Genomic DNA, 25,841 nt, shown 5'->3' on the forward strand with positions numbered 1-25,841 from the left:
ACTGCAAGATGGCCCTAGACTCTTTCAGGCCATGACGTCTGATGTCCGTTTTCACTAAAAATAGAGCATTGCCCGCTAAGGGGAGGCCCTGCACCAATTGCTGCACCTCCTGGGACAGGCCCGAGGACTGCAGCCAGGAGCACCGGCCATTGACCTGGCTGCTAAATCAGCTGCGTCCATTGCTGATTGGGTAAAGACCCTAGCTACTGCCTTCCCCTCCTCTACAATGGATGCAAACTTCTGCCTGATCTCTTGTGGCACAGAGTCCTTGAACTCAGTAACTGAGTCCCAGCTATTATCATTATACCTCCCCAGCAATGCTTGCGGATTAGAGACCCTCAGCTGAAGACTGGCGGTGGAATAGATCTTTCTTCCAAACAAGTCTTAAAGCAACTCAGAAACTGACTCCAGCACAGTATGCAGCAGTATGCAGCACTTAGTAAGCAATTGATCTTGATGTGAACAATCACACCAGTGCTCCAAGATCTGCAGTGATTGCCTGTTGAATTCTGGGTGAGCTTAAATTGTTGGTTTTGACATACAAAAAGCCATAAGAGGCATGGGACCTACCAATTAATAGTCTGCTTCTCTCCCTGTGCCAGGCTGAACTCGGACTGGAAACCAATGCCATGGAGGAACTGCATTTTAGGTGCTGAAGTGGTGGACCCTAGAGAAAACCCTAAGCTTGAGAGAGGTGGAAAAGTGAGAGTTGTGGGTCTCACACCCAAGAAAGCATCAACAGCGTGGCCCGGGGAAGGGGTGGGAAATTGAAACCAGCCAAACTGAAACAGGAGAGGGGAAAAACCAGGGTTGTGTGGCCAGAGCCAGGAAAAGCAGCAGGCGCCTGGCACCAGCTGAGTGACGTACCTGTTTTGTATTAGTCACTGCATATCCCTAATGCACTGACACTGGTAAAAGGGCTGGCTGAGCAGCTCGCTGGACCATTAACGCTGATTTTCAATAAGCCTTGGACCACTGGGGAAGTTCCAGGAGACAGGACGAAAGCGAAGGTGCCAATACTTAGAAAGGGTAAACAGGAGGACCTAGTTAATTATAGATCTGGCAGTCTGACATTGGTCCCGGGCAAGACAATGGAGCAGCTGACATGGAACTTAATTAATCAAGAATTAAAGGAGGTTAATATAATTAATGCCAATCAGCAGCGTTTTATGGAAAATAGATCCTGTCAAACGCACTTGCTTTTTTTTATGAGATTATGCGTTTGATTGATGAAGATAATAGAGTTGACGTAATATACTTAGACTTCTGCAAGGCATTTGATTTGATACTGCATGACATTTTGATTAAAAACTAGAAAAATATACCATTAAGATGTCACACATTACACGGAATGAGAGCAGGCTAGTGGACAGATCTCCCGATGTGATGGTAAATAGGGCCCATCACTGAGCAGTTGACCTGCAGTCTCACAGATAACAGGTCTTGGTCCTATGCTATTTAACATTTTTATTAATGGCCTGGAAAACAGCATAAAATCAAAGTTTGCAGACATATGATGGGTGGTAAAACCTCACACTGGAAAGGGCATGGTGCAGTAAAAACTCTGGGCCTAGGAAGCCCACCCCGACAGGCCTGTGGGCATGCTCCAGTTGGAAAAGGAACTTAAAAGGGGGTCTTCTCCAGCACAGCGGGGTGGCAGGTGGAGAGAGGCAGATCTGCACTCTCTGCCTCAGTGGGACTACACCAGGAAGGTGTTCCCTGGAAGAGGGCTACTGCCCAGAGATGGGGCTCCCTAGACTGCTGCGACCTGTGGAACAGAGTGCTGAGGAAAACCAGCAGCCAAGATGCAGTCGGAGAAAGGGCAGAGAGGTAGGAAGAGACCCAAGGGGGAGTGTTAGCTGGACCTGCAGGTCGCATACTCCTGCGCTATGGTAGCCAAGAGAATCCCCGCACTGGAACCTAGTGTAGTGGGAGGGGCTGGGTTCCGCTACTCACATGTTGCTGCAAATCCTCACCTGTCGGCAGGGCTGCCACCACAGACTGGCTGCGAGGCTCCCCTTGCAATTTATTAAACTAAGAGGAGGAGGAATACATCTTCTAAATCCACAAACCTGCTATTTTGCTCTAATCCAGCTGTTCTACACTGCACACTGGGGGACATCCATTCACACCTGGAAACGATTTCAAAGACTTCCCCTGCAATTTAATCTAGCGAGTGTATAATTTTCTCAAGCACCTGGAAGTCTTTCCTTAAACAATGTTATTGTGTTTATCTCTTTCCACTCTTGAGATCTCCAGTGAAGTGAGAGGGGGCAGAATAAGTGCTCTCCTTCAAATCGTTTTAATTTGCTTTGCTGTACTGAACCTACGGCACCTTAGATATTATCTCACCATCTCTGCACTGCTCGGTTTGCTGTACTGCTTCTGCAACGAATGAGTTACAGATGTACTCGCTTCTTCGGCCAACCCAACCTATGCACTTCTGGGAATGCTATGTCAGACTGCAGGCCTGCTAAGAGCAGAGGGCAGCAGTCCCACCCTAGTCCTCTGCCTTCCAAAGCTAATGAGTTTTGACTGCTCAGATTTGAAAGCAGGGTTTTCCTTCGCTTATACAGACTTGCCTGAAGAGGCTAAGGGAGCTCTTTACCTCGGTTTGAAACCAGAATTCTCCTTCTCCTGTATACTGTTGGTTCACCGCACCTTAGTCCATGTGGACGTGCCCCTGGAACCGGGGAGCAGCGTCCGGGTCTGGCTCCCTCTCTGGGTCCTCCTCAGAGGGGGACCAGCCCTCCCGGCTACCTCTCACTGGGAGCCGTCTTGCGCCTTTCTTAAGGTACTCAGTCTGTGGCCAGGCCCTCAGGCAGGACTGGTGAGGCAAGCAGTCTAAGGCCAGGCCCTCAGGCAGGGCTGGCACGGCAAACAGTCTAAGGCCAGGCCCTCAGGCAGGGCTGGCGCGGCAAACAGTTTAAAGCCAGGCCCTCAGGCAGGGCTGGCAAGTGAGCAAGCCGCTCTTGGGAACGGCACGGCGGGGGAGGCTTCCTCACGGAGGATAGGGAAGGGGGGAGGGGGACGCAGGCCCGCCCGTCTCCACTGCGTCCCAGCCCAGGGCCCTGGCAGTGGCAACAGTGTTTGCCACCGGGTCGGCGGGGATCCGGCCGCAACACGCCGCCCGGGTTGCCTCTGACTCAGCCACCAACGTGCGGCTATCCCTGGGCTTCTTCCTCCCCGAAACCCCCGGTACCTGCCTCCTCTGGGTCGCTGGGGTTCAGTAGACCGGCTAGGCCCTCCTCGTCCACGGGTGGCAGCTCCGGGAGCTCCATGGGCTCATCTTCGAAGGGTAGCTCCTCCAGGTCCTGCGGTCCCCAGGCCTCAGGCAGGGCCGGTAGGTCCTCGGGGTCCCAGGCTCGGCACGGCTCGGGCAGATTTGCCTCCGGCTCCCAGGCTCCGGGTGTTTCCGGTGGGTGCTCTTCAGGCACGTAGTCCTCGGGGAGCCCTGACAGGCCCTCTTCTGGTTCCCAGACCGTGGGGGTCTCCGATGGTCCCTCCGACTCCCAGGCTGTAGGGTACCTGGGGAAGGCCTCGGTCGATCCCCGGGCTGGGTTTAAGGCCGGCCACTCCCTCTCAGCCTGGCTCCCCGGCCCGGCCTTGGCTAGGAGCTTCGGAGGAGGCACGTCCTTCCCCTTCAGCCGCCTCCCGCTAACTGAGCTCCCCGGCCTGGTTCTTAAAGGCCTAGCTCCACCCCCCTGCTTCCGGTCAGGTGGGGCCACTGGGGCCTTTAAAGGCCCGGACCCGCCCCCTTGCTTCCGGTCAGGTGCTTCCCTGGGGCAGGCCTCTGTCAGCCAGGGTGGGTCTGGCTCCCTCTCTGGGTCCTCCTCAGAGGGGGACCAGCCCTCCCGGCTACAGTCCATAATATTCAATTCAACTCTTCTGAGTTTCCCCAACAGGGGCGATCGATATCAGCCACCTGGGGGACATGCCTGTACACTGTTGCATCCTTCTACTGTCCCCACTGCTTGCAAAGATGCTTTCAGAAGAAAAGATCTATGCTCTGAAGGAGCAGCTGAGGACAAGAGAGGAAAACAAGTTCTCTATCACTCTTTGTGATATTTACATTTTCTAAAGAAAATCAAGGCAATTCCAACGTCATATCATTGATTCATAGACTCTCAGTTTCCAAGGCCAGAAGGGACCACCTGTGATCATCTAGTCTCACATCCTGTATAATGCAGGCCATAGAACTGCCCCAGAACAGTTCCTAGAGAAGATCTTTTAGAAAAATATCAAATCTTGAGTTAAAAAAAAAAATGGTCAGTGATGGAGAATCCACCCAAACCCTTGGTAAATTGTTCTAATGGTGAATTACTGTCACCATAAATAACGTACACCTTATTTCCAATCTGAATTTGTCTAGCTTCAACTTACAGGCACTGGATCGTGTTCTACTTTTCTCTGCTAGACTGAAGAGTCCATTATGAAAGATTTGTCTCCCATGTAGATATCATAGATTGTAATCAAGTCACCCCTTAATCTTGTCTTTGTTTAGCTAAATAGATTGAGCTCTGTGAATCTATCACTATAAGGCATGATTTCTAATCCTTTAATCATTCTCATGGCTCTTCTTTGACCCCTCTCCACTTTATCAATATCTTTCCAGAATTGTGGGCATCAGAACAGGACACAGGATTCCAGCAGAGATCACACCAGTGCCATATAAAGAGGTAGAAGTCTCTCTACTCCTACCAGAGACTTCCATGTTTATGCATAACTCTTTTGGCCATAATGTTTCATTGGGAGCTCTTGTTTAGCTGATTATCCATTATAACCCGCATATCTTTTTCAGAGTCATTGCTTCTCAGGATAGATTCTCCTATTCCGTAAGCATGGCCTACATTTCTTTGTTCTAATACATTTAGCTGTATTAAAAAGCACATTAAGAATACAAGAGCTGCCATACTGGGTCAGACCCTGGTCCATCTTGGCCAGTATCTTCTCTCCAACATTGGCCCATAACAGAGCTTCAGGGGGAGTGTAAAGAACAGAGCAATTATGGAGTGATCCATCCCTGTCTTCCACTCTCAGCTTTGGGCAGGCAGAAGCTTAGGGTTGTCCCAAGCATGGGGTTGCATCCCTGACCATCTTGCTTATAGTCATTGATGGACCTATCTTCCAGGAACTCATCCAGTTCTTTTTTGAACCCAGTTATACTATTCGCCTTCACAACATCCCATGGCAAAGAATTCCACAGGTTTATTGCATGTTGTGTGAAAAAGTACTTCCTCTTGTTTGTATTAAACCTGCGGCCTATTTATTTCATCAGGTGACCCTGGTTCTTGTATTGTTTGAAAAGGTAAACACTATTCACAGGTAAAGTACTATAAAGCACAAGTACTACCTATACTGTGCATGATTTTGTAGAACTCTATCCCCTTTAGTCATCTTTTCTAAGCCCGGGTCTACACTTACCTGGCGATTCGGCAGCAGTCGAGGGGAGTTACGCAAGCTACTTTGTGTAGCTTGCGTAACTCCCAACGACTGCTGTGCTTCCTTTCTGCGTGGCGTCTTCACTGCACTGCACGGACGGGAACCACATTCCCATGGACGCTGCGCTATATGCCACTTGAGGGAATGGTTTACCAGTGTCGACTTCCGGATCGATTGAGCAGATCTTCACTGACTACTCAATCGATCCAGATAGGTCAATCTGACAGCGGCGACATTGCCGCCGTTAGTATAGACATACCTAAGATGAACAGCTCTAATCTTTTTTTTAGTATCTCCTGTTATGGAAGCCATTCCATATGCTTGATCATCTTTGTTGCCCTTTTCTGAACCTTTTCCAGTTCTACTATATTCTTTGTGAGTTGGGGCCACCAGAATAACACACAGTCAAGGTGTGGGGGCAGCATGGATTTACATAGTGGCATTATTATATTTTCTCTCTTATTTTCTACCCCTTTACTAGTAGTTCCTAACATGCTGTTAGCCTTTTTTACCAGGACTTCACAAGGAACAGAAGTTTTCACAGAACTACACACGACTCCAAGATCTCGGTCTTGGATGGTAATAGCTAATTTAGAACCCACAAACATATATGTATGTATAGGTGGGATTATTTTTTACAATGTGCATTACTTGTACTTATCAATGTTGAGTTTTATCTGCCATACCATTGCCCCTTCACCCAGTTTTGTGAGCTCCCTCTAACTCCTTACAGTCTGCTTTGGACTGAACTATCTTGGATAATTTTGAATCATTTGGAAACTTTGCCACTTCACTGTTGACCCCCCTCTTCCAGATCATTAATGAATATGTTGAATAGCACAGGTCCCAGTACAGATCCTTGAGGGACACTGCTGTTCACCTCTTCCCACTGTGAAAACTGACCATTTAAGTCCTACACTTCATTTCCTATCTTTTAACCAGTTATAATGCATGAAAGGATCTTTCCTCTTATCCCAAGCCTACTTAGTTTCCTTAAGAACTCTGGACCTTAGAATCATAGAAGATTAGAATAGCAAGGGACCTCAGGAGGATCTAGTCCAACTCCCTGCTCAATGCAGGACCAACCCCAACTAAATCATCCCAACCAGGGTTTTGTCAAGCCTCACATTAAAAATCTCTAAGGATGGAGATTCCACCACCTCCCTAGGTAACCCATTCCAGTCCTTCACCACCCTCCTAGGGAAAATGTTTTTCTTAATATCCAACCTAGACCACTCCCACTGCAACTTAGACCACTGCTTCTTGTTATGTCATCTACTACCACTGAGAACAGCCTAGCTTCGTCCTCCCTGAAACCCCCTTTCAAGTAGTTAAAGGCTGCTATCAAATCCCCCCTCATTCTTTTCTTCTGCAGGCTAAACAAGCCTAGTTCCCTCAGCCTCACCTCCAAAGTCATGTGCACCAGCCCCCTCATCATTTTTGTTGCCCTCCGTGGGACTTTTTCCAATTTATTCACATCCTTTTTGTAGTGGGGGGCCCAAAACTGGACACAATACTCCAAATGAGGCCTCACTAGTGCCGAATAGAGGTCTCACCAGTGTCGAATAATCACTTCCCTTGATCTGCTGGCAATGCCCCTACTAATGCAGCCCAATATGCCATTAGCCTTCTTGGCAACCAGGGCACACTGCTGACTCATATCCAGCTTCTTATCTACTGTAACCCCCAGGTCCTTTTCTGCAGAACTGCTAACTAGCCAGTCGGTCCCCAGTCTGTAGCTGTGCATGGGATTCTTCCATCCTAAATTCAGGACTCTGCACTTGTTCTTTGAATCTCAGCAGATTTCTTTTGGTCCAATCCTCTAATTTGTCTAGGTCACACTATATCCTATCCTTGCCCTCCAGCGTATCTACCACTCCCCTCTGCTTAGTGTTATCTGCAAACTTGCAACCCACCCCATCCTCCAGATTATTAATGAAGATGTTGAACAAATCCAGCCCCAGCAGTGACCCCTAGGGCACTCCGCTTGTTACTGGCTGCCAACTAGACATCAAGGCGTTGGCCACTACCCATTGAGCCTGATGAGCTAGCCAGCTTTCTATCCACCTTGTAGTCCATTCATCCAACCCATACTTCTTTATCTTGCTGATAAGTATACTGTGGGAGACCGTAACAAAAGCTTTGCTAAAGTCAAGGTATGTCACGTCAACTGCTTTCCCCACATCCACAGAGTCAGAGACCTTGTCAAAGTCCTTCTGAAAATCCAAGTATGTTATCTCCACAGGCTTTCTGACCCCCTCAAAGAATTTTATCAGACTGGTGAGGCATGATTTCCCTTTGCAAAAGCCACGCTGACTCTTTCCCAACCAATTGTGTTGATCTACATGTCTGAAAAATTCTGTTCTTTACTATTGTTTCAATGAATCGGCTCAGTACTGAAGTTAGGCTCACCGGTTAGAAGGTAGATGCCAGGAGCGTCTCTGGAACCCTTTTTAAAAATCAATGTTACATTAGCTACTTTCCAGTCATCCGGGACAGAGGCTGATTTCAGTGAGAGGTTACAGACCAGTTAGTAGTTTTGTAATTGCACATTTGAGTTCCTTCAGAACACTGGGATGAATACCATTTGGTATTCCTGGTGACTTCTTATTATTTAATGTATCAATTTGTTCTAAAACCTCTTCTATTAACACATCAATGCAGGACTGTACTTCAGATTTGTCGCCCAAAAAGAATAGCTCTGATGTGAGTTTCTCCCCCAAATCCTCTGCAGTGAAAACTGATGCAAAGAATTCATTTTGCTTCTCTGCAGTGGCCTTGTCTTCTCTGAGCGCTCCTTTAACACCTTTGTCGTCTAGTAACCCCACTGCCTGGCAACCTGCTCCTGATGTACGTCAAAATTTTTATTGAAGAGTTTTGCGTCTTTAGCAACTTGCTTCTTAAATTCTTTACTGGCTGCCTTGTTATACTTACACATTTTACTTGCCAGAGTCTGTGCTCCTCCCTGTTTTCCTCATTGAGATTTGAGTTCCAAATTTTAAAGGATTCCTTCTTGCCTCCAACAGCTGCCATTGCTCTGGTGTTTAGCCATGCTGGCATTCTTTTGGTCATCCTCCTGTGGTTTTTTTTATTTGATATTGTTTGCTTGCACCCAGTTTATCAAGTGATACAGCTTGCTTTGCACCAGTGACCTGTCCCCTTCAATATTTGTGTTATCTGCAAACTTTATCAGTGGTGATGGGCAGCCAGGCAAATAGGTGTACCATATTCCTCCACACCAAGCCTAGTTCTTTTCATTCTCCATACGAATCCGAGTCCAATAACCCTAACGCTATTTCCAGTCCTTCCTCTCTAAAGCAACAAAAGCTACATGCCACATGCCCGAACCAGCCATGTCACGGAAACCACCTCCACCCAGAACAGTCAACACCAACTGAAGCATCAGTGGCATGTCTAGATGCTCAATATCCCAAACAGTCTCCTCACACTAATACTAACCCAACTGGTGTGACAACAGCACTACCCAGCCACGTTTCCCCCAGTGCAACTCAGTCTGATACCAGACACTACCCTTCTGATGGGCAATGCTTCGCATTTCTCAAAAGGTAATTTCATCTACCATTCACCTGTCTATTCACCTCGCTTGGCTCAGCCTCACCATCCACTCCAGTATTAACTAGCTAAATACATTTGTGTCATTTGCAAATTGCCACCTCACTATTCTCAGACCTTTTCAAGATGTTCAGATACTGAACAAACGCCTAGCACAGAACCTGGTGGAATCTCCACTATTACCATATTGCCATTTTCTGTCTCTCAGCCAGTTTCTGTCTAGGACAGAACTTTGCTTCGTATCCATGACCACTTAGTACCCTTAACAGCCTCTCTTGAGGGATTTTGACAAAGGCTTTTTGAAGTTCATATAAATTACATCTACCAGTTCTCCCCAAAGATGCGCAGACACCACACTGATGGTCTTGTTATCAGAACCTCAACAGAATAGAATGTATCCACTCAAAGGATTTCAGTTTGGTTGGAGAGACCATTTTCCTGTAAAGAGCTGTGACAATTTGTTCGTAGCGTAGCACGTTCTGCAGTGCACATCCCATCTCTGACACCGATCAATACTTCATACAGGCCTGGGGCATAAGGAGTGTAATGAGGCAGAATGGCCTCCCTCCGAGCCCGACTGTGAGGGACCACTACCCTCTCCCTGGTGGGTGAAGCCAAAGCATCCCTGCCCCCTGTGCCAGCAGCACGAGGGCGGGACAGGAAGTACAAAAGGCAAGGCCTTTGGCTCAATTGGGCCAGAGCCAGGGAAGGCGACAGACTTTTCCAGCCTGCTGCAGAACTCTGGAGCTGAAAATGCACTGTGCAGCACCCTGCTCTCAGAGGAGACTGAGCGGGGAAAGGATTTGCCCAGACTGCTGAGTACCTTGAGGATACGGAAGACCCTTGGACTATGGAGACCTACACACAGACTGTGTAGGAAGTAGCCCACGGAAACCAGACATTAGTCTGGTCGTGGTGCCGGAAAGCGAGTCAACGTGTTCCGGTGGAATCCCTGCTGGCCCAGTGGCAGAAACATCCACCACTGTTCGTCCCCTGGGCTGGGACCGAGCGGAGGAGACTGGGTCCGGGTCCAGGTCCCCCTGCCACCAACCCCACCCCTGGGGTGCCAGCCCACTCCCCTTTGGCCAGAAGGCCTGTGCCATGTTTCTTGGCTTGTCTTTGCCAGGAGGCTTAGCCTAAAGCCTGGTCCCTGCTCTGCCCTGCCCAGCCCAGAGGGTCGGAGCCCTTAGTCTGCTAACAAGCTGCTGTTTTCGGTTTGAGGCCATAAGGCAGAGTGGCCTTCCTCTGAGCCTGACCGGCCAGGACCACTACAAGGAGTGAGCAGAAATCTTATCCTCAAAGTACCATCAAGCCAGTCGCCTTCTCTATACCGCCAAACACCTTCCATAGAAACCCAGCTTCAGGTGCAGCTTTGTATTCACACACCAAACCGATTCCTAAGGCCCTTCCAATCCGAATGCGTCCCCCAGCCATGCACATACCCAAGGAGAAGCATGGCTCTGAAACAACAGAGATCCCTGTTCTCGTCACTATTTCCAAGTTTAGTGCTGTAACACTTACATTTTATCCCCCCCAGAAACCCCAGCCTGGATCTTGGGGTTGTCCCAAATGCGACAAGCCACATACCACCTCCAACAAGGCTCCAACCCTAGAACACTCCAGCCCTTTCTAACCTATGGCATTTCCAGTACATCTGGCCCAGGCCCAGACAGCATTTGTGGACCCCAGGGCAGAACAATCCGTCTCGCCTCTTTTGCCTGCAATCCCACCCACACTCCATCCCTGCTCCGCCCCAGGCCCTGCCCTTGTCCCCTCCCCACTGCATCCCTCCAATGGAGAGGGGGAAGGAGCAACATTGCAAACAGCGAGGCTGGGAGAGCCTGGGGTGAGGTGGAGTGTGGGCGGGGCCGCAGGCAGAAGAGGCCTGGGCCCTTTTTTAAATCACCCAGGCCTACTCCGGGGCCCCCAGCAGCCACTGCCGCTGGTACCGCCCCAGGGTCTCAGGCGCATGGGAGCAGCACTGGCAGCGGTCGGGGGCCCCAGGCCTTTTAAAATCGCTCAGACCCCTGGGCAATTGCCCCTGCCATTGGCGGACCTGCCTGTCCCTGTTTTCTCTCTCTCACACGCAGAATCCTCTGTCTTCTCCAGCAGAGAACTAGAGCTCCCCACCCCTACCCAATGCTCCGGCTCCCGCTCCCAGGATGCCCAACAGAATCCCCAAACACAGCTGCCAAAAGTAGTTTTTTAACTCCTACTGTCAGGCACCAAACACATCGTCATCACCAACCTCAGCCTTTTACCTAAGTAACGCCACTCCTGGAGTGTCAGTGCAACGTGTGGATTGCCTGGAGGAAGCTCCCTTCCCATGATCTACTGCAGAACAAGTCAAAGAGATACCGGTCCCATGGGGTTTAAATAGATCCCAGTTTCTGCCATCTCTCACTGACGAGGCAGCCTAGCACTTACCTGTGGGAGGTGAAGTTGTCGTAGGAACCCACAGTGTAATGTCGGAACAGACGCTTTGTCCTGTCTTCTCTTGTTTCTGTAAGGAAAAAAAGCAGAGATTTCTCATGGTGCTGAAAGATGGGATAAAAACCATCTTCCTGCCAACATGGGAATGTGGGAGCCTGCACGCACACGCTCCTCTGCCTGCTCCTTCGAGAATGCGTCTGCACACAGACACCCATTCACGCGTACATACCCCTCTTCGTCTCGGGATGTATCCACACAGACACCCATACACAGTCAGAGGCCTACTCCTCTGTCACAGAATGTGTCCATACACAGATACACACATGCACTCATAACTCGGCACTTTTCACAATGTCTCTGTACAAAGCCACGTGCATACGACAGAGAAGAGTTTTCTGTGAACAAGGACCATTCACCAGGGCTTCAATCCCACTGATGTGAGAGCACCAAAGGTTCGCCCCCAAAGTCACTGAATTTTCAGAAACCCACACAGAATAAGGCACATGTGAGGTGATGTCATATGCAGCTGATCCAGCGCCCATGGATGTTAACGAGAGCTGGACCAAGCCCTTAGATCTGGCTGGTGGGCGCAGAAACTGCTGCAGAGTTAGTGATGAGGTTAGAGTAAATCAGTATCAACGGGCAGTATGGAGTAAAGATTTCTGGGGGTGAGAATGAGCCTGGGTGTCAGAGGCTGGCAGCATTCGCCTGACACATCCCTCCTCTGCTGATCACTTGATGCTCAGGGAAAAGGCTAAGTGGCATACACTGCCTCGTTGAAGCAGCTGATTCATTATCCCCCCATTGATTCATCGGGTACAACTACACTGCAATAGAACCACCGCAGCTGGTCTGGGCTCGTGGGGCTACAGCCAAGGGCTATAAAATTGCATTGTAGATATCCAGGTTTGGACTGGAGCCTGGGCTCGGAGACTCTCCCCCTTGTGCGGTCCCAAACCCAGACGTTTACACTGCAATTTTACAGTCTTGCAGCCCAAGCTCTGTGACCCTAAGTCAGTTGACAGGGGCCAGCTGCAGGTGTTTTACTGCAGTGCAGACATACCATAGATTCCAAAGCCAGAAGGGACCACTGTGATGATTTCGTCTGACCCCCTGTGTAACACAGGCCAGAGAACTTCATTACAATCAGAAAAATAAGAAAAACATCCAGTCTGGATTTAAACACTGCCAGTGATGGAGAATCCATCCAACTGGTGAATTCTTTCAATGGTTAATTACTCACCATCAAAAATTTACACCTTATTTTCAGTCTGAATTTGTCTAGTTTCAGCTTCCAGCCATTCGATCATGTTAGAGACCTTTGCCTACTAGATTAAAGAGCCCATTTTAAATATTTGTTCCCCATATAAGCACTTAGAAACTATAACCAAGTCGCTCCTTCAACTTCCCTGTGTTATACTCAAGGAGCTCAATCTATTTAGTTTGTGACTAATCATAATCATTCTCATGGCACTTCTCTGAACCCTCTCCAAATTATCAACATCCTGCTTGAATTGCGGACACCAGATCTGGACACAGAATCCCAGCAGCAGCAGTCAAACCAATGCCAAACACGGATGTAAAATAACCTCTCTATCATATCACAGAATCATAGAATATAAGGGTTGGAAGGGACCTCAGGAGGTATCTAGTCCAACATCCTGCTCAAAGCAGGACTAACATCAGCTAAATCATCCCAGCCAGGCCTTTGTCCAGACGGGCCTTAAAAACCCCTAAGGATGGAGATTCCACCACCTCCCTAGGTAACCCATTCCAGTCCTTCACCACCCTCCTAGTGAAAAGGTTTTTCCTAATGTCCAACCTAGACCTCCCCCACTGCAACTTGAGACCATTGCTCCTTGTTCTGTCATCTGCCACCACTGAGAACAGTCTAGCTCCATCCTCCCTGGAATCCCCTTTCAGGTAGTTAAAGGCTGCTATCAAATCCCCCCTCATTCTTCTCTTCTGCAGACTAAACAAGCCTCATTTCCTCAGCCTCTCCTCATAAGTCTTGTGCTCCAGCCCCATAATCATATTCGTTACCCTCCACTGGACTCTCTTCAATTTGTCCACCTCTTTTCTGTAGTGGGGGCTCAAAGCTGGACACAATACTCCAGATGTGGCCTCACCAATGCTGAATAGAGGGGAATAATCACTTCCTGCGATTTGCTGGCAATGCTCCTACTAATGCAGCCCAATATGCCATTAGCCTTCTTGACAACCAGGGCACACTGCTGACTCATATCCAGCTTCTTGTCCACTGTAACCCCCAGGTCCTTTTCTGCAGAACTGCTGCCTAGCTCGTCGGTCCCAGTCTGTAGCTGTGCATGGGATTCTTCCTTCCAAAGTGCAGGACTCTACACTTGTCCTTGTTGAACCTCAGCAGATTTCTTTTGGCCCAATCCTCCAGTTTGTCTAGGTCCTTCTGCATCCTATCCCTATCTTCCAGGGTATCTACCACTCCCCACAGCTTAGTGTCATCTGAAAACGTGCTGAGGGTGCAATCTACCCCATTCTCCTCATCACTGATGAAGATGCTGAACAACACCAGCCTCAGGACTGACCCCTGGGGCACTCCGCTTGTGACCGGCTGCCAGCTAGACATGGAGCCGTTGATCACTACCCATTGAGCTTGATGAGCTAGCCAGCTTTCTACCCACCTTATAGTCCATTCATCCAACCCATACTTCTGTAACTTGCTGATAAGAATACTGTGGGAGACTGTATCAAAAGCTTTGCTAAAGTCAAGGTATGTCACATCCACTGCTTTCCCCACATCCACAGAGCCAGTCATCTCATCATAGAAGGCGATCAAGTTGGTCAGGCATGACTTGCCACTGAGGACCTGCTCCATGATTTTTCCAAGGACTGAGGTGAGGCTGACGAGTCTGTAGTTCCCTGGATCCTCCTCCTTCCCTTTTTTAAAGATGGGCACTAGATTTGCCTTTTTCCAATCGTTCAATATCTCCCCCAATCACCACAAGTTTTCAAAGATAATAGCAAATGGCTCTGCAATCACATCAGCCAACTCCCTCAACACCCTCAGATGCATTGCATCCGGCCCCATAGACTTGTGCATCTCCAGCCTTTCTAAATAGTCCTGAACCTGTTCTTTCAGCACTGAGGGCTGCTCACCTTTTCCCCATTCTGTGCTGCCCAGTGCAGCAGTCTGGGGGCTGACCTTGTCTGTGAAGACAGAGGCAAAAAAGGCATTGAGTACCTAAGCTTTCTCCACATCCTCTGTCACTAGGTTGCCTCCCCCATTCTGTAAGGGGCCCACACTTTCCCTAATCTTCCTCGTTGCTAACATACCTGTAGAAACTATTCTTGTTACTCCAGTTGTGCTTTGGTCTTCCTGATTTCATTCCTGCATGTTCGAGCAGTGTTTTTATAATCCTCCCTAGTCATCTGACCAAGCTTCCACTTCCTGTAAGCTTCTTTTTTGTGTTTAAGTTCACCAAAGACTTCTTTGTTAATCCCAGCTGGTCACCTGCCATATTTGCTATTCTTTCTGCACATTGGGATGGTTTGTTCCTGTGCCCTCAATAAGGTTTCTTTAAAATACAGCCAGTTCTCTTGGATTCCTTTCCCCCTCATATTAGCCTCCCAGGGAATCCTGCCCATCAGCTCCCTGAGGGAGTCAAAGTCTGCTTTTCTGAAGTCCATGGTCCGTATCCTGCTGTTCTCCTTTCTTCCTTTTGTCAGGACCCTGAACTCGACCATCTCATGGTCACTGCTGCCCACTTCTTCTTTCCCTACCAATTCTTCCCTCTTTGTGAGCAGCAGATGAAGAGGAGCTCAGCCCCTAGCTGGTTCCTCCAGAACTTGCACCAGGAAATTTTCCGCAACACTCTCCAAAAACTTCCTGGATTGTTTGTGGATTGCTCTCCCAGCAGATGTCAGGGTGATTGAAGATTGTACCTGAGATTCCTGTTTATGGATCCAGGATCAAATTAACCCTTTTGGCCATGGTGTCACAGTGGGAGCTCATATTCAGCTGATTATCCACCACAACCACCAAATGTTTTTCAGAGTCCCTGCTTCCCAGGACAGAGTTCCCCACCCTGTAAGTACGGCCTACAATATCTGTTTCCAGATGTATGCATTTACATTTAGCTGTATTAAATGCATATCTGGGGAAATGGGAGCAGCCCTCAGAGAGGAGAGGGTGTGGGCAGATCAGTGTGGGGCTAGAAGCCCTAGGAGCAGCTGCAAGGCCCGGGGAGACGATCTGAGCTGAACTTTGTTAATAAACTAGCCCCCTGGAAGAGGATGAGTTTGGACTTGTCCTACTGCATGGAGCAGGAGAAGCAGGTGAAGAAGATGCCTACTCAGTCTGGGCATAAGGACCCTTGGATCCCAGGACACGTGTCACCCATAAGGAAGTGAAACGTCTCTCTGCAGTGCGCCTTTGAAATGGTAAATGTGAATTAGAGAGCAGCCTGGACAGAGCGCTGGGTGCACCTTAATGAGTCCTGTTCGGCCCACTCCACAATACCCTTAATCTTTCATTTACTGCAGTCACTAAACCTCAGATGGATAAGTACCGTTAGTAAAAGCCTCTTTAATCTTCCTCTCTGGCGGAAGCCAGCCCAGCTGTCTGGACTCTCAGCGTAAACGTGGCCTCACTGCTGCAGGAACGACTCACATGGATGGGCTTTGGTCTCCCAGGGATCTGTCCTTCTCTGACATGCTTTCAAGGACCCCCTTGAAAATTCCCTGCTGGGGAAAATAGAGCAACTCAACACTATCCAGGTTCTTACACTGCATTCAGCCCCCTGTATATGAATACCACCATGGCCTGCATTGCTGCTTCCGTCCCTGAGGAATTAAACTCACCAGTTCCAGAACTAAGGGAAACCAGAGTAATTTCCAAGGGACCTTCCTTTAATACTCATGTTCCCGAATTCATTGTTATGATTAATTGACATGTTATGTCATATATAATTATTGTATGTGTGTTAAATATAATTATTGTATGTTAACATGTTACGTTATGACATGATGTCAATTAATCATAACACAATCAATAAATAAACTACAATAATTGCTGATAGGGTTATAAAAGTATAAAACTGATCAGTATGTAGAAGGAATAATCATGTATTAGCAATCTAAGAAAGGCAGGCTAAAACGCAAGACCTGTAGGCTGAGGCCTGCAAGACTTTAGCTTATGAGCAATGTTGACATGAGTAAGTGACCGAAGAATAACCTGATGCCCTAAGATTATGGGGAAAATGTGCCAAGCGGTAACATTGCAAAACGTAGCCAGAGGATTAATTTTAAATCACAAAAATGCTGTATAGGCACATCTGTCTCTAACATGCGTCTTAACCACAGAATACAGGTTGCGTGTCAACGTTATTAAGAATAAAGGGAACCTACACAACCTATAGGAATCAGGGTAACTCAAATTTCTAGGGGACACCAGATCAATAAGGAAAAACAGGCTTGACCCTTTCATGTACATGAGAAGACTGTAGATATAGGCAGAATCACATTATAAAAAGGGGGTGCGCCTAGAGCAGGAAAATTGAGCTTCCTATGGGAAAACTCCAGCAAGAACTATCCCTCTACGGATGATCACTCCACGAGAGACCCGTCAGACCCTAACACTATCTAGAGGATGGGAATATGATTGTCACTATACCTGGCGCATGGATATAGCTAGGAGTTATAGGTGCTGTGACATCCATAACTTTGTGGGTAACTTTCACAAAATTGATAAAAGATCGTGAACTTTGTTCTTGTGACTGTCTGTATTAGTTCCCGATGGTGTCATGTGTTCCTATGAGCTCTAGCTCTAAAACAGGCAGAGATAACTCTGTTCACCTTAAGACTGCAGCTGCCAGAGCCGATAATACTACTCAATTTACTTTAAATAAAAATAAAAGGCTACACAATGTTGGTGTTATTCTAGCAATCTATGGGGCACTCTGGGCTGGGTAGCTGCACCTGGTTTTGGTCACAGTATCGCAAAACAAAATCTAACAGAAATAGAGGGAGCAATGCAAATCATGCGAGGTCTGGTGAACCTGGGAGATGGAAAAGATACGACCAAGGTAGTTCAGATGTGACGTGACAGAGGGATACAAATTGACAGGTCATATTTATCCGATCCATGATTGTCCTGTGAGACCTGCTGTCACAAGACGTGACTGAGGCCAAGAAGTTAGGATTCAAAACAGGACGGGATGATGCCGCCGAACGAGATCATCTATGGTTATTTGAGACATGGAGTCTTTAAAGAACAGATATAAAGCCTCCTGCTTCGGGGCAGAAGCCACCACCTTCTTAAGGGGCCCAGGAGAGACTACCCAACAAACAGCTTATTCAATACATTGCCCACTAGGGGTTTCCTGCCCTTCCCTCTGCATCAGCTGCTTCTGATCAACCTGAGAAGCCAGGCACTACATGAGACGGACCACTGGTCTGATCTAACTCGGCAGTTCCCATGTTCCTAAACATGTGCACGGTGGCAGGGTGCGAGAGAGGCACAAAACAGGTGGGAAGGGAGGATGAATTGGAGGACAAAACTAGACAGTATGTGTCACTTTTTTCCTCCGCAAAGGACACAACAAACATTTCTTATATCCAGAACACTTAGAAACACACGTCTCCTAAAGAAGCACTTGCTTTGGCCTCTCAGGGATGTTGAACAATCACGAATGGGAAAGGCTGTGCTGTGTGCAATGGTGAAGGGGAGGGCAGGTCTCCAGGATAATCTTGCTTTTAAACTGTGACCTTCCTGATGTACATTTTTATGAGCCGAGTTGTAAGACCAGGGTAAGTCAGAACTTTGAGTGGAAGAAGAGACCCTGTCCCCTCACTAGCTGCGCATTCTAAGACAGGAACACTCCCGGCCTGACTCAGAGGAGGGGAATCAGAAACAGATTCTTCCAGGAAGACCAACAAAGGAACGAGAAGGTCTCGTTTACAAACTCACAGGTTGGGGATGCCCATCCCATCAATGTACACAGCTCAGAAAAGGGCTGCACTGACAGATCCTTGCCAATCAGGTCAAACCTCGCCTCTCTTTTGTAAGCTGATAGGATGGATGGAGGCTTCTCCCGAAGCATTCACAACTCCAGCTTCCTGCCTCAGGGCCAGGTTACAACCGTTTCATTAGCAAAGAGTGATGCTGAGCCCAGGAACAAGTGGAACGTCATTAAAGCCTGTGCACTACACTGTCCCACTGCCCAACTTCCTGCATTCCCTAGGTTTTCCTTGTGTCCTGTTAATAACAGTCCCTCCAGGGAACATGGTCCCTCTGACTCCAGTTCCACTCACCATGGTACATCTTCCCTATCTTATGAACATTTTAACGTAACAATTAAAAACAAATCATTGATGCCCAGACCTTCACCCTGTGTCTCTTCGGCCAAAGGTTGCTAGCACATACCCAAGCTAGAGTCTCATCTGAGTCACAAATTCTGCTGGTTACACAGTCTTTGAGACAAACAGGTCTCCTCACCAGGTGCCCACACTGGGAGCTACCTGTCTCTGTCTCTCTGTCCCTCTCTCCAAGTCTGGCAAACTGTCTCTCTGTGGAGTCTCCCTCTTCCCTGCAGGGCTGCCTCTGGGTAGGTCTGTTTCTCCATCCTGTGATGATCTCTGTAGGCGCTCTCTGGGGGCTGTATCTGTCTGCTCAGAAGCATCTCCTGTCCCTTCAGATCACTTGTCCTCTTGTGTAGTCACTTCATCTGACTTGGGTCCACTGCACCCCTCACGACCCCTTTAGTCCATCCACTCCTGCTAGTCTCTCTCTCAGGGCTGGAACCCCACAGAAGGGCCTGTCTCCAAGACTGGCAGTCCTTGGCTGACTGTCCTACTCTGGTTCCTGCTTTCTCTGATTGTTGGCCATCTCCTCTTGGTGGTATCTCCATCCTTCTGGTGGCAACAGGTCTCCTCTCCCTGGTGCCAGGGGTCTGGTCCTTCCCCTGACACTGCCTCTGCTGGACTGTTGTGGTCTCCCTGTGAAGGGGTTTCCCTGTGTGCCAAAAATGCTAGCAAGGGATATGACCCAAAAGAAACTGCCTTCTGTAACAGCTTCTTAGCCGTCATCACAGCAGATTCCCCCTCACTATTGCTCGGTGGGTATGCTGGGGAGGAGGTGTGGTGGTCAAACGCCCATTTGTGTGCAAATTGCTTGAATTCTTCTGAGGTAAATTGACTGTTAGTGAATACAGTGTCTGTAAGGCCATATCTCAACAAGAGCCTTCAGCTTTTCATAGAGTCTCTGGCCAGAAGGGACCACTGTGATAATCTGTTGTGACCTCCTGCATAACACAGGCCAGAGAACTTCTCCCCCCCCAAATTTCCTAAATCAGTTTTTTTAGACAAACATCCAATCTGGATTTAAAAATAGTCAGCGATGGAGCACCCACTATGATCCTTGGGAAATCATTCCAATGGCTAATTACTCTCATTGTTAAAAATGTATGCCTTATTTTCAGTCTGAATTTCTCTAACTTCAACTTCCAGCCATTGGATTATGTTGTAAGTTTCTCTGACAGATTGAAGAGCCCATTATTAACTATTTGTTCCCCATGTAGGTGCTTGTAAATTGCAATCAAGTCACCCGTTAACCTTCTTTTTGTTGAGCTATACAGATTGAGCTCCTTGAATCTATCGCTATAACGCAGGCTTTCTAATCCTTTAATCACTCTTGTGGCTCTTCTCTGAACCCTCCACAATTTATCAACACCTGTCTTGAATTGTGGACACCAGAACTAGACACAGTATTCCAGCAGCAGTCACATCGATACTAAATACAGATGTAAAATAACCTTTCAGCTCCTGCTTGAGATTCACCTGTTTATGCATCCCAGGACTGCATTACCCTTATGGGTACAGTGTTACACTGGGAGCTCATGTTCAGCTGATTATCCACCACAACCTCAAATCTTCTTCAGAGACGCTGCTTCCCAGGATAGAGTCCCCAGCTGGGTAAGTATGGACTTCAGTCTTGGTTCCTTGATGCACAAATTTACATTTAGTTTGACAATCACTGACTTGCTTGTTGTATCATGCAGGGCAGCAACCTCACAAAATGTGAACAGTCATGCCACTGTAATCAAGTACTGCTTTTTCTTGAAGCTCATGTGGTAACAGTCTCTTTCTGCTGGCAGTTATCACACAGCAGCCAGGTACCCTTCTATAACGCTGCGAAGTTGGGTATTAGTCCCAACCAGTAAACTCGCTCTCAAACTAAGGCAGCTGTCAATGCCCAGGTATGAGGCACGTATTTTTTTGCATGACATCCTTAGGTAATGCGGTGGAACAGCAGATTTCTGTCCTTGAAATATGATTCCATCCTACACACTCAACTCAGCTTTAATTTGAAAATATGATTCTGCTCCTACCAGTACTTGGATTTTGTCTTCTGATCACCTGGTAGTGCAGCACTCTTGACTGGCTGTAGCTGGATGTCCTTTTCCATATCCTCTTTGGTTTCCATCAGTTTCACTGTTGAAACTGAGTCCATTAACATGCTGCGCTATGTCCTGATTCCCTCCCCCCAACTACCAATGCTGGGTATATATGCCCTGCTCCAGCTGTCCGCTAACTCCAGTAATCATCCTGGACAATCTCTGGGCTCTACCAAGTAGCACCGGAGCAATGCACAGCAATCGCTTTGGCGCACTAAGAAGGAGCTTTGTCACGATTGTCTCTAGCGGCTTGTGGTCTGATTGCACTATCATTGGGTGGCCATAGAGACGCCAATGGAATTGCTCCAGTCCAAGTACCACAGCCAGAAGGTCTTTTTCTGTTTGGGCATACCCCTGCTCTTTCTCTGACAGGACTCAGCTGGCATAAGCGACTGGCTGCTTCTGCAAACCTTTTTCCAGTGCACCACACTGGAGCATCAGCAACTCTCCTTGCTAGTAGTACAATCTTCAAGTCACATTTTTGCCTTTATGTGGTTGATAGCTGTAGAAAGCCTGTAGTTTTGTGTCGTGGTCTTGTTCTGTCATTACTCCCTTCACCTTCGACGAGGATACCATCTGTAATTATTGTCACCTCCAGCAATTCTTCCAGTGCTCAAGGGAGTCGTCTCTGGAATTGCTCCGGGACTGGGTTTATGCACATTGGCATGCGCAGCCATCTGTAGCCACCAAATGGCGTTGCAAAGATTGTTGGTACGCTGGGCTCTTTACCCAGGCTTATGTGCCAAACCCATTTCCTTACATCATACACTGCAGTGATTCCGGCTTTGGACAGTTCTGGCAAGATGTCAACAAGTGTGGACAATCTTTTCCATGCCTGGTTCCCTGGCTTTGGGACTGTGCGAACATAACTGCCCGATGGCTCCTTTACCACCATCATGCTTCTTACCGGGGCATAGTGGCCTCTTCCGGTACTATGACATCCTGCTCTGCAGACTTTCATACTCCAGGTGTACAGGATTACATTGTGCCACTGGAATTTTCCTTCATTGTATGCTTCCAGTTGCAGCTTCCCATACAGGCAAGCACAGCCTTTGAAAACATCCCCATATGCTTTTAAAATGTCACCAGTGTCCCTGGGAGTACCTCTTTTGATTCTTGCCCTGCAGCTATAACATTCTGACGCTGCACCCTGATCAGATCCATGGCTTGTCTGGCTGTATCTCCCAAGAGGGATCTGTGATGTTTAGCACCCATCACCACAAACTTCGCTTGGAACTGCCTGTTATTTTTCCGGTTAGTTACTGGGAGGTGCCATTTTCTTACGGGCTGCATTATGCTCCCATTGCACGTTATTAGATTGTCACTGCTCTTTTTCATGCAAGTCCAGTTTACCCCAAAGAATCACACTGCAGGAGGCCCTGCGAGCCAGTGAAATTGTGCTGGACGTTTCCCCATTAACAGTGTTGTATGTATGGAGGTTGTACCTCCTGAGTTGCTTTTCTGTCCTGACAGTCTGAACAGGATATGCTCTTGGACTGGAGAGAGTCACTGATGTGCCAGTCGCCGCTTGTACAAGTCTGACTGCATCTTTCTGAGCCCTTCCTCTGCTCTTGCACACTCTGCTAACGTGGTTCAACTTGCCACGGTCCTTGCAATGCCAGCCTAGTGCAGAGCACTTCTCTTTGACCCATTCATGCCATCTGCTGCGGTTAATGTATCTTACTAGGGACACGGAACCCTTTGCTGTCGTCTCACTGCGTCACTGTACTCCTGGGGCGTTGTGCCTCCTAGAGCTTTCATCCTTTCTCTTGAGGCTTCCCCCTGCACACCCCATGTCTAAGCATCTGTCCTGTGAGAGCTCCTTCTTGAAGCAGCCGCTCCCGCAGGAGATGATTGATCCTAAGTGCTGCAGACTGGCCTGCCCCAAATAGGGAGTCTGTTAACTCCCCACAATTGCATGGAGCAGCCAGTGTGCATGAGGCAGTGACACAGGGGGCTAGCCCCTCCCCTTCAGGTCAGTCTCTAGTGAGGAACCTGTGTCACTCCAGTTTCATTCCACTTTGGGGAGCAATAGATCCATGGTTCCCAGGACCGCAGTGAGGCTTGAGGCAGTGATGCGCTTCAGAGTGGTGCAGTCCTCTCTGCCTTGTTCTGCAATAAGGTAAGATAACAGCTTTACGCTCCTGCCCGGCCAGGTTTGTGTGCAGTTCCACTGTGCCCATCGCTGGGCTAGGTTTGTGTCTGCAAAATCCAGGGCTCCCTGGGACTTCAGACTGCATTCCACGGCTCACACTGCGAGCTGCCGCACTCCAGAGAACTCAGCGCTCAGACACTGACACCATGTTTTATTAGCAATGCGTGACGCTGAGCAAAAGGTAAGTTGAACAGGTGGAACTTTAGTGACGCTTGTGCACTGCTCTGCCCAATCCAGCTCCCTGAGTTCCGTTTCCCTTGTGCCCCGTCAAGGGGACATGCAGACAAGGATCCTGTCTGCAGCAGGGAGAACCTGCTGGGCTAAATCTGAAAAGGAGGTGGGGGCAGGGACTGAGATCCCACAGCAACTTCTTCATTTCACGTCTTTGACAATATCACAGTGATGTGCCCCATCCCCCAGCATACTCGCCCCCCTCCCCATGCCACCTCCTGCATGCGGAACCACGCCCCAGCTCCTCCACTGAGGTGCGCTGGCAGCACCCCAGCACAACTGTGACCTGTGGAATACTAGGCTTGGTCCCCGCTTACCTTCCTGTGACGGGAGTTCTGAACAGTCCCTCCTTCCAGGAGCCAGAAAGGTGCATCCTGGCACTGAGGGGTGTAGGAGGAGGTGTATTCCTCAGCCCTCCTGTGCGGACTGTGTACTATCTCCCTGTCACCAGTAGAGGGTAATCTGACCTCACTGCTGACAGGCTTTGGCTAATTGCAGAGCCGCTGCTGCTGCTGTTTGACCAGACATTTAACCTTCTGACCTTCCAGTTCTTGTCTCAGCAGCTGGGATAATCAGCCAGTCTTGAACAAGCAGATGTTCCAAATGGAGGCTGTTATCAGTTAATCTGAGGCCTGGGCTGACAGAAGGGCCCTGTCCAAGAAAGCAGATCCATTCGGTCTCTGAACAGGTTTGCAGGACCCACATGCAGGTAACAACTTCTGTGGGTCCCCATGTGCCGAGTTAGCACAGGCTGAGCCCAGAATAAGGCCTCATCTACACCTGCACTTACGGCAGTAAAACTTCTGTCGATCAGGGGTGTGAAAAAACACCCCCTTGAGCGTCTTAGTTTCGCCAGCATAAGTACTTGTGTAGCCGCATTATGCCAACGAAAGAGAGCTCTCCTGCTGACATAAAAAGCCAGAGCAAGGAGCGGTGGTAACCAGCACTGTGCACACGAGTGGTTATGCCGGCAAAACACGTTACTCAGGGGGAAGTTTTTTTCAAACCCGAGTGACAGAAGTTCTGCCAATGTAAGTGCTGGGGCAGACAAGGCCCGAGAGAGGAGCAGCCACTGTCCTGGTACATCGTGAGCACCTGGACAACCCAGACAGTGGCTTACACGAGCATCACGAGGGTAGTGAGTGTTTGATGGTCACATTGGCCCCAAGCAAGAGGTGAGAACACACTTGTGCCAATCAGGCACTGGTGAACAGGGTCTGTACAGTGCAGCGAGCCAGCAGAGTGGGCACCAGTGTGGGCCAGTCCAGGGTGGCCAGCGGCAGAGCAGGACCCGTGCAGGTTGGCCAGCCAGCACAGTGGGCAGAACAGCAAATTAACCACACCGATCACACCACACTTGCAGACTACAAACACACACATTGTGCACAGCACACAAAACTATCTCCATATGCAAGAGAAATGGCGAAAGAAGCAGACGTGAAAGAGACTGGTCTCGTTACTCCACACGATCGGAGGTGCTCAGATAGCACGACGGCACAGCATACCAGCTGGAACAGAGCACCAACCAGAGCAGATATTACAGCAATGTCACATGGGTGGCAACCGCAGCAGACATGCATCTATCCCCACCCAGTGCCCCAGGTATTTACACGCACCCATCACTTTAACGTCTGAGCAAAACACGGCCATGGCACAGGTGCAGCGAGACCACAGCCAGTGCCCATGGTGACACCACCTAGATGAGTGCCCCAATTCCCCCGTATGCTGCAGTGTGTGGTGAGAACACAGTGAGTGTGAGGTCACTGGGGAGTGCACAAAAATACCCGGTGCTCTGGAGTGGGTGACAAGAGGGGGGCAGATGCTTTCTGTGGTCCCCCCCTCGCACAGAACCACAGTGTAAGGGGACGTGCACAGCGAGTACCTGGCCAGTGCTCACAGTGGCCCCATGCAAGTGATGAGTCAAGAAGAACCAGTCCCTGCTGTGCTGCTAAGAAGTGCCCCACCGGCGCACGGTGACTAACTGGGAGGGTGCTGCACACATCGTACAGCAGACCCAGGGACACCGAGAGATGCTTTGGATCCCCATACTGGCTGCAGAGAGGTGGTGAGAGCATCGTGAGCAAGGCAGGCACCTGGCGCAATCCCACGGAGGTGGCAAGTGCAACGTGGAAGCATGGCAGATACCTGCAATGGTCCCGCGTGGGTGCTGGGCACATCAGGTTCCATCCCTGTGATGAGCATGCAGGTACAGAACTGCGGGTTGTAACAGTGCACGTGAAAGCTCTGCATAAAAAGAACCTTGTCAGTCGTGGCTGCCATCTTTATCTGACTTCTTTTGGCTTCTTGGTCCTGGTGCTGGACTCTGGTGGGCCCAGTAGGGGTGGACATTTACCTAATCCTGAGAGAGATTTCCTGGAGACGGACGCAGGTGTGATGGGGGCTGATGCCGCCACATGAATCCTCTTAGTCCTGTGCTTGGCTGATCCTCCACTGAGCCTTGTCCGGGTGGCCCTGGGGAAAGCTGGCTCCCAGAGCCAAGGAATTAACAAGCTTATTGGCAAGAAATCACTGTGTGTCTGGAGATGAAGATGTTAACAACTTGCTAAAGCAATAAC

At 48.9% G+C, this 25,841-nt stretch overlaps 1 protein-coding gene across 2 annotated transcripts in view; it reads right to left on the reverse strand.

Annotated features, from left to right (window-relative positions):
* The window catches only part of SHANK3 (SH3 and multiple ankyrin repeat domains 3), a 663,543-nt gene that overhangs the window by 132,103 nt on the left and 505,599 nt on the right, over positions 1–25,841 (reverse strand). For both annotated transcript variants that reach the window (XM_067548257.1, XM_067547515.1), the window contains exon 15: positions 11,443–11,518. In XM_067548257.1, coding sequence (XP_067404358.1) covers positions 11,443–11,518 — 76 coding nt within the window. The remainder of the gene's footprint in view (positions 1–11,442; positions 11,519–25,841) is intronic.

This window comes from Emydura macquarii, unplaced genomic scaffold, assembly GCF_026122565.2.
Source record: "Emydura macquarii macquarii isolate MOO-44397 ecotype Brisbane River unplaced genomic scaffold, CSIRO-AGI_Emac_v2 contig_6, whole genome shotgun sequence".
Classification (NCBI taxonomy): domain Eukaryota; kingdom Metazoa; phylum Chordata; order Testudines; family Chelidae; genus Emydura; species Emydura macquarii.